Below are 8,575 nucleotides of genomic sequence, written 5' to 3'. Positions count from 1 at the left end.
GCAACAACGTTAACTAGATCTGTGTGCACTGTTGTTACCACGGATTAATTAATGAACCATCGATTGCACATCCTGCTTGTATGCTGCGTTCAACTCAAATGTTTTTCAATGGAGCTGTTAGCGTAAACTCCGACGTTTCTCAAGTATTCGCAGCATCTGTAGATGTCAAAAATTGAATATTCTACTTAACTAGTTTGCAAGTCAAGCGAACACTGCAGCTAAACAAAAGGCAAGTATTTTTGACGTCGACCTGATCACGTCAGGAGAGGTCGCTTGCTTGATATACACGTTGAGTGTATATCAACAGCATGCAAGTGCTGCATGGACAGCAAAGAACAGCATGGTACAGACGTGTCTAATCACGCACGTCGCACGTGGAAGCGGCTTCAAGTTTCATACTTATTTACAAAGTTGCACAAGCTAGTGTACACATTTGTAAAGCTGTTCTGATGTGGAAGATGTTTACGGGGTCTACCTGCGTTGAAGGAGGCGAGAAGTACTTCAAATTTCATCTTCCATACATTTACACGTCTTGCATGGCGTCCACTGTCTATATCAGTATAATATCATGAACACTGCGGTACCATGAAAAATGTGGTATCATACTGTGTCATCGTAAAGTCTGTGTCTGTATCTGTCAAAAACTCTGGTAGCACACATGCACGATACATCTGGTTGTGTACACGGTAGGCGATGCCTGAACGATTGAAAATGCCAATTGCTTAGCAAACAATGAGGATTGTGTTTTTGCTCACGAGTTGAACTTAGCTGCTTAAGAACATATAACTTCATTAACAACGCGCGCGCGCATGCTACAACGCACACGCACACACACAGACACACATTTACTATAGTCTTGAGATTAGAAATAAATTTGACGTAATTTTTGAAAATATTTGTCTGATAGTTTTCCAGATTTTTTTCACACTTGCATGCCATTAATATCTAAATTTTAAGAAATTGTGTAAAAATCTTAGAAATGCAATAAGCACGATGATTTATTGATTTAAATTATAGTTTAAGGAAAGAGATGTGACCTGTATTAATGTACTTAAGCACAAATGGGTTGGCTTATAACCTAGATGCGGTTTATGCTGCTGCATGATAGTCAACATAGTGGATTTGGTTATTGCTCCTTGCAAATTGTTCTGCAGCAAACAACACAGTAGTGTTCATATGCACTAAGATGGTATGAGTCTGTGACTTCAAGGAAGCAAACTATTTGGGCAAAACAGCTGCATATTTCGACTACGTTTCTGCTCATACAACAGCCATTGCTTAGCGTATTTATCAGCAGTAAATTACTTTCCATATACTGTAGTTAGTGTAGCAAATGTTCATTCGACAGCAAAAAATGCCGTGCAGCTAGACGTCTTGCAACTACGCTTTGCTGTGTGTTACTAGCATTTAAAAGTCATCAGTTGCACAAGTGGTTACAAAGTAGCTTCTCAATCCTGAGGTGGAGGCACTTCAGTGATTATTACTCGTGAAACAGAATCCAAGCCGAGATAAGGGATGCCTTTTCGTTTTCGACTATAATGATGACAGTGTCCAATGTTAAAATCAATTTTAACCTTGCCGCCTCTAATGCCACTGCCTTTCGTGGCTTTTTGACATATACCACCGATTTGGTTTGGATGATGTGTATTGCTTCTCCCACCCTCATACACGACACCATCAATGGGTGGATCGCATTCTTCTCCATCAAATGTAAAGTACCATCGAGCACAAACAACGCTACTACCGTGAGATCGAATTCCGTTGTGGAGTATTCGTAAAGCCCCTCCAAATTCCACATGTAGTGACGTTTTGTCTTCATTTTTTTTGAATGAGCAACTCTAAAAAATAACATTGTGTATTGAATATCAACTGCTTACCGACTAGTTTCACTTCTTACAATTAATGATCCATTTGCGTTGGCGTTACCCTTAGTTTCCGTACATTGTTTCCAGTTCATTACAAAAGTTGATGTAACGCTCTCCCCTTTCTCACCCTTCGCACCTGTGTCACCATTGTGTCCATTGTGTCCCGATAATCCTGGAACACCGGGAGGTCCCACTGGTCCGCGCTGTCCCTCTTCGCCGCCTAATCCGATAGGTCCCATTGGTCCTGCATCTCCTTTTTGACCTTGTTTTCCTGGAAGTCCAGAAGATCCCTTTGGTCCGAAAGGTCCCATTGGTCCGGAAGGTCCCGTTGGTCCGGAAGGTCCCGTTGGTCCTGAAGATCCCATTGGTCCGGAAGGTCCCATTGGTCCGGAAGATCCCATTGGTCCGGAAGGTCCCATTGGTCCGGAAGGTCCCTTTGGCCCTGCATCTCCTTTTTGACCTTGTATTCCTGGAAGTCCGGAAGATCCCTTTGGTCCCTTGTCTCCTTTTGGACACCGTATTTCAGGAAATCCTGGAGGTACGGTGTTTCCACATTTTCCAGATTCTCCTGGAGATCCCTTTTTTCCCTTTTTCCCACGCTTTCCTGTTAAACCTTGTTTTCCTCTAGATCCAGCAGGTCCAATTCGTCCTGGAAATCCGTGAAATCCTGATGGTCCTTGTAGACCAGGTATTCCCATTTCACCTTGATCTCCGGGCTCTCCTTTTAGACCAGCTACACCTTTTTTACCTGTAGCTCCGGTGTCTCCGTTTATGCCCGGTCTTCCTCGTTTGCCTGAATCTCCTGGTTCTCCTTTTTCACCTTTTCTCCCTTTTCCTCCAAATGTTTTCTAGAGAAAGCGATGCAACATAACTTTATGATACCAACTCAGTCTTCTAGAAAAAGCAGTATTGAAAATTTTAATTTTAAAATCTCGGAAGCTTTACTTATAAATTATCAGGATAACCATAATAAAGCAGTGTTAACCATTATCATATGCAGCATATGATAACTGTGGTCTCTTCTGCCAGAAAAGTTGTATTTTACTTGATTTTATGACAAGTAGAGTAATAATTGAGTGTTACTATTACTTTTAACTCTTATTATATATGGATAGAGATAAATAATCCAGACAATTATAGAGGCATAGCGACATCGTCAGTTCTGGGAAAACTATTAGAGAAAATTATCATGACAAAATATTACAGAATTTGGCATACAAACAAGCAACAATTCGGTTTCGAGGCTGGTCATGGCTCTGATATGTCTACGTTTGTCTTTATAGTCTTGAAAATGGAAACGAGATTGTATTTGGATGCTTTCTTGACTTAACGAAAACGTATGATAGAGTTAATCATGCTCTATTGTTTATGAAGCTCTAATCGTATAGCAATCTCGGATATTGAGCACCTAGTAGACTGTAATGTTTTGGCGCAGTAGACTGTAATGTTTTGTCAGCAACCGTGTACTGTCACTAATTAGCTGTGGTGTAAGTTCTTTTATCGTTTAGTAGCAGCCAGACAGAATTCTCATTCATAGTTATATCCCGTTCAATTGCCGTTTCCAAAATCCCGTTGATTGGATTAGCGATTGGTTGAAGCCATTTTGACTTGGACGTAGCTGCCATTACGAGAAACAGGTGTATCGAACTTGGCATCTATTCGACACGTGTAAAGTTTCAAAAAAATCCCGTTGATTGGATTATTGATCCCGTTGAAGCCATTTCGACAGTACCGTTGAGGAGAACAGGTGTATCGAACCTGGCATCTATAATATCGACGTGAATCTCGTAACATGCAAGTCACGTGCAATATTTACCCGGATAATCCGTTCCCCGTATATAACAAATACCGACTCTCGCCTTTTCGACAGTCCCGCTAAACGTCGTCTCTTTGAAGACGCTGCTGGCATTTCGAGGAACAGGTGCATTAAACACGGCAGCTCTTCGACGGTCGTAGACTGGCAGACGACTGTGGGCGTATTTTTTATGACCCGGATATCAGCAAAAAAATCTTCCGTTTCCCAGCGTCGCCCGCAAGAAACGACACGATCAGCGTGTACCGTCTGATGTCGGGAACGGGCAGTCTAAATTCGGTGGAGATTCGATTCGTCGTTCCGGAGATATTCGCGCGCGAGCCGAAGCGAGTGCAATCGGCGGGAAATGGCGTCGTTTTGGGAGAAGTCAGGAAGACGACCACAGTCTCACTTTCGACCCGAATGAATTCGGCGTGCGCGAGCCAAATTCGGCTGAGATCGAAGTCGCTGTTTTTGAGAAACTCTCGTACGGACGAACACACAGACAGACAGACAGACAGACAGACAGACAGACAGACAGACAGACAGACAGACAGACAGACAGACAGACGAACAGACAGACAGATAGACACCTTTCCTTTACATATATATAGACAAACTCGATTGCCCGGCTTCGCCCAAGAGAAAACACATGCCTAGTGCTTCTCTTGTCCACTTCAGCGCACCGCAGTTGACACACACACGTTTGTCATAGAGCCAATACAACACGGAAGTGGAGGAGAGCCAGGTCCAATTTATAGGTAGAGACTAAAGCAGAAAGTATCTAAAATGCGTTTGATGGTATTATAGATGATGCTGGCCATGAATGATTGCAGTGAATAAAAATGTTTCGTATACACTTGCAATCGTATAGCACTCCCGGACATTTATTTGATAACGTAATTATGGGCAGTGTGAACAATCCTCTAGAGACATGGTCACTTCTCTCCGCTGCAGGGAGTGCATACCGTCCGATGTCAGGAACGGGCCGTTTAAATTCGGTGAAGATACCGTCCGATGTCCAGTGCAATACTTACCCGAATAATCCCCGGGATATTGCGCTGTCCGAAATGAAGTCACGTACAGTTAGACGAATCCATCAGAGCAGAACTGGAAGTCACATGCAGTACTCACCCGGATAATCCGTTCCCCGTATTTAGCAAAGTCACGACTCGTACCTACTCTCGTCATTTCGACAGTCACGCTGAACTTCGACTCTTCGAAGACGTTGTTGGCGTTTCGGGGAACAGGTGCATTAGACACGGCAGCTCCGTATCTAACGAAGTCACGACTCGTACCGACTTTCGTCATTTCTTCAGTCCCGCTGAACGTTGTCTCTTCGAAGACGTTGCTGGCGCTTCGGGGAACAGGTGCATCAAACACGGCAGCTCTTCGAACCTCGTAGACTGGCAAACGACTGTGGGCGTATTTTTGCAAGACCCGGATATTAGCAAAAATAGCTTCCGTTTTGCAGCGTCGCCCGCAATAAACGACACGCTTGGCGCGTACCGTCCGACGTCGGGAACGGGCAGTCTAAATTCGGTGGAGATACGATACGCCGTTCCAGAGATATTCGTGCGCGAGCTGAAGCGAGTGCCATCGCCGCGAAATGGCGTCGTCGTGGAAGAAGTCAGGAAGACGACCACAGTCTCACTTTTGACGCAAATGAATGCGGCGTGCGCGAGCCAAATTCGGCCGAGATCGGACTCGCCGTTTTTGAGAAACGCTCGTACGGACGGACACACAGACAGACACCTCTCCTCTATATATATAGACAAGCTCTAATGCCCGGCTTCGCCCGTGGAGCAACACATGCCAAGTGCTTCTTCTTTCCACTTCATAGCGCCGCAGTTGACACACACGTTTGTCATAGAGCCAATACAACACGGAAGTGGAGGAGAGACAGGCCGCCTTTATAGGTAGAGATTACAAAATTAATGACAGACAGACAGGACAGACAGACAGACAGACAGACAGACAGGTCGCCTTCATAGGTAGAGATTATAGCAGATATTCGCGCGCGAGCGGAAGCGAGTGCGATCGGCGTCGTCGTGGGGGAAGTCAGGAAGACGACCACGGTCTCACTTTCGACACGAATGGATTCGGCTTGCGCGAGCCAAATTCGGCCGAGATCGGACTCGCCGATTTTGAGAAACGCTCGTACGGACGAACACACAGACAGACACCTGTCCTTTATATATATAGATATACTGTATATACAGTATACATACACACATACGGACTTACCAACTCTTGCTAACGTAGTTACTTGACTTCGGAGTTGGTTGGGTTGGGTAGGGGGTACTTGAGAATATATACTGATTATATTATACACAAAGTAAAATATACTAGAATTTAAAAAAAATTGATAAGAGAAAGGATGTTGGAATTGTATAAAGAAGAACAGAAACAAGGTTTATAGATAATATGAACTAAAGCCATCATTACTGAATCCATCCAACCTCCAAAATGTAAAATGTAGGGAATGTTGGTTGGAAGGATTCACTAATGATGTCTGCTTTGGTTCATATTATCTATATATTTGTTTCTATTACTTTTTACACAATCCCTACATCTACTTATTTTTTCAAACAATTTTTTAAAAATTCGAGTTTGGTATGTTTTAGGAGCGCAAAATCGCAACATATCTAGGTTATACATGTCTTCATTAGACCTGTATGGCTTTTAAAATCACGTCTAAGATTTTTGCGGGTTTTGTTAGCGTTAATTAACCCTGTTTATATGTAAAAGCATTCGTTAGATATGATTTAGAGGTAGTTTACTCAAGTGGTTTATAGGTCTACGGGGTATACACGGTACCATGGTATCCTAGCGCACGTTGCACAAATATGGATTTTAAGTTTTAGCGCCTTTGCATTGTTTATTCTTCTGTACGTGTATAATTGAATATGCAACGGCAGTTGGAATAGAACTTGATTTAGTAGTCAAAGCCGAAGATTATTTCGTACAGGATATGCGTTGCAAATGTTGGGTTCCCGTATAACTTGCTATGTGTACGTAATTATTTGTCAATTTTGGTCCTGTGTGGGACGCAGATCGTAAACAATTTCAGACTGAACCGGACTGGCCAAAATGCAAACATGATCGAATTACACAGTTTTGGTGATAACTCTTTCATAAAAGCGTTTGGCCTATCTGATTGGCTCTTCGTCCACTGTCTCTGGTTGCGATGGACAAGCAATTGCAAATACTGCTCCGTGATTGGCCCAAACTGTGCAATAACGTTGATGACGGTAGTTGAATCAAATCTGATTGAAAGAAACACAATTTTTAATTAACATTGATTTTGGATTCTCTAGTCACCAAACGAATAGAGTGCGGGTAATTCTAAAGCGATTAGTGACCAAAACCAAAATGAGATATAGTACACGAGGTGGAAACATTGTATTTCGGTAATTTTGAGAAATTGTATTCTTTATTTACTATGTATTCTAAGCTTGCAAAAAGAAGACCACGCTCCTACAACGTTTTATGACCTGGGCAATTCCTGCATACAGGTATTACCGTGTGATGAACAGAACAAGGTAGAATGCTAATAGAGCACTCTTTCTCCAGCCACAGAAAAAGAGATATTGTTGGCTGTAATTACTTTGGAAGCAATGATTTTCAATGTCGCAAGACTTGAAGTAGTCTAAAAGCCAAAACATTCAACGACGAGAGCGTAGAATATTCCACCACAGGGGATAACGGTTTCTTGAAATTGTGATAATTATATTTTCTGTTTCTCCAGCCATAGCTGCCACTGTTGTCACAATAGCAGACTTTGACACATATAGCCGTTGAAAAAGTTTCTGATGGATATGCTATATATCTATATATATATTTTCTTTTTAAATTAATATAAAATACGTAACAATATATTTGTATATATATAGACGTGTGTATGTGTGCGTGTGTGCATGTGCGTGTGTGTGTGTGTGTGTGTGTGTGTGTGTGCGTGTGTGTGTGTGTGTGTGTGTGTGTGTGTGTGTGTTTGTTCCTATACCTTAGTTGGTTAGAGAGTCATCCACAGAGTGATGACATGCGGACCCTACAGGGTTGCAAGTTCAAGTCACCGTAATGGCAACGCATGGCATGATTTCCTTGGGCAAACACTCACATAAAATGGCCTCCCTACGCTCAGGAACAGAAATTAGTACCTAGTCCTTGATGGGGGAGCAAAGACTTTAGATTGCGACAAAGTACATCATCTACTGGAGTTCGGGTGGGACTTCGGTGCCCACACCACAGTTGGCGTCGCAGTCTGGGCTTCTGCAAGTACCTGACCAGATCTCAGGAGATTGCTTAGCACGGACCAGAGCTTCTGTGTAGTGTACAGGAACCCAGACATGTGGCTGATAGGCGTGGATCGTATAACAGCAGCTCTTTATCCATTTGACATTAATTGCCATGTGCGTGCCCGCGTGTGTGGGTGTGTGTGCTGTTCAATTGAAAGTGCGTGTTTCTGTGTCTAGGAGTTCTTCGGTACCTAAAACATCAAATAGTAAAATATAGGAACCATGCTGTGGCATTAAAAACTAGATGTTCTTATTTATACAATTGAAAGATAAAATGTTTGAATTACTGCTAAGATATGATTTTGCTTATATCTACAGTAATGTAACAGTGCTAAGCAATTCCAAATAACAACAGTGTAGTGAACTTCGTCTAATTTTTCTTAATTAAAAATTTTATTTGAATTAAAGTTAAACACAAACAGTTTTGGTTAATGTACCAACAGTTTCGTACCGTGACACTGCACAGATCGCGTTAGAAATATCAAACACGTTAAAATGTAAAACATATATTTATTACATTCAACTTTGTTTTACTCTGAATGACCACTTTTGAACGAATAAAGTTTTAGCATGATCTTCATAGTTTGAAGATTTCGTAAGGATGTGTTTAATTCTTCAAG

At 42.2% G+C, this 8,575-nt stretch overlaps 1 protein-coding gene across 1 annotated transcript in view; it reads right to left on the bottom strand.

The window, feature by feature from the left end:
• Nucleotides 1-1,227: 1,227 nt before the first annotated feature.
• The window catches only part of LOC134198508 (collagen alpha-1(I) chain-like), a 10,811-nt gene continuing 3,463 nt past the window's right edge, over nt 1,228-8,575 (bottom strand). Inside the window, exons 3-4 of the mRNA XM_062667920.1 lie at nt 1,898-2,713; nt 1,228-1,838 (exon numbers count right to left, since the gene is read on the bottom strand). Coding sequence (XP_062523904.1) covers nt 1,449-1,838; nt 1,898-2,713 — 1,206 coding nt within the window. The 3' untranslated portion in view covers nt 1,228-1,448. The remainder of the gene's footprint in view (nt 1,839-1,897; nt 2,714-8,575) is intronic.

This window comes from Corticium candelabrum, chromosome 2, assembly GCF_963422355.1.
Source record: "Corticium candelabrum chromosome 2, ooCorCand1.1, whole genome shotgun sequence".
Lineage (NCBI taxonomy): Eukaryota > Metazoa > Porifera > Homoscleromorpha > Homosclerophorida > Plakinidae > Corticium > Corticium candelabrum.
The sequence above is the reverse complement of the archived record's forward strand: the minus strand, read 5'-3'. Positions and strand labels throughout refer to the sequence as shown.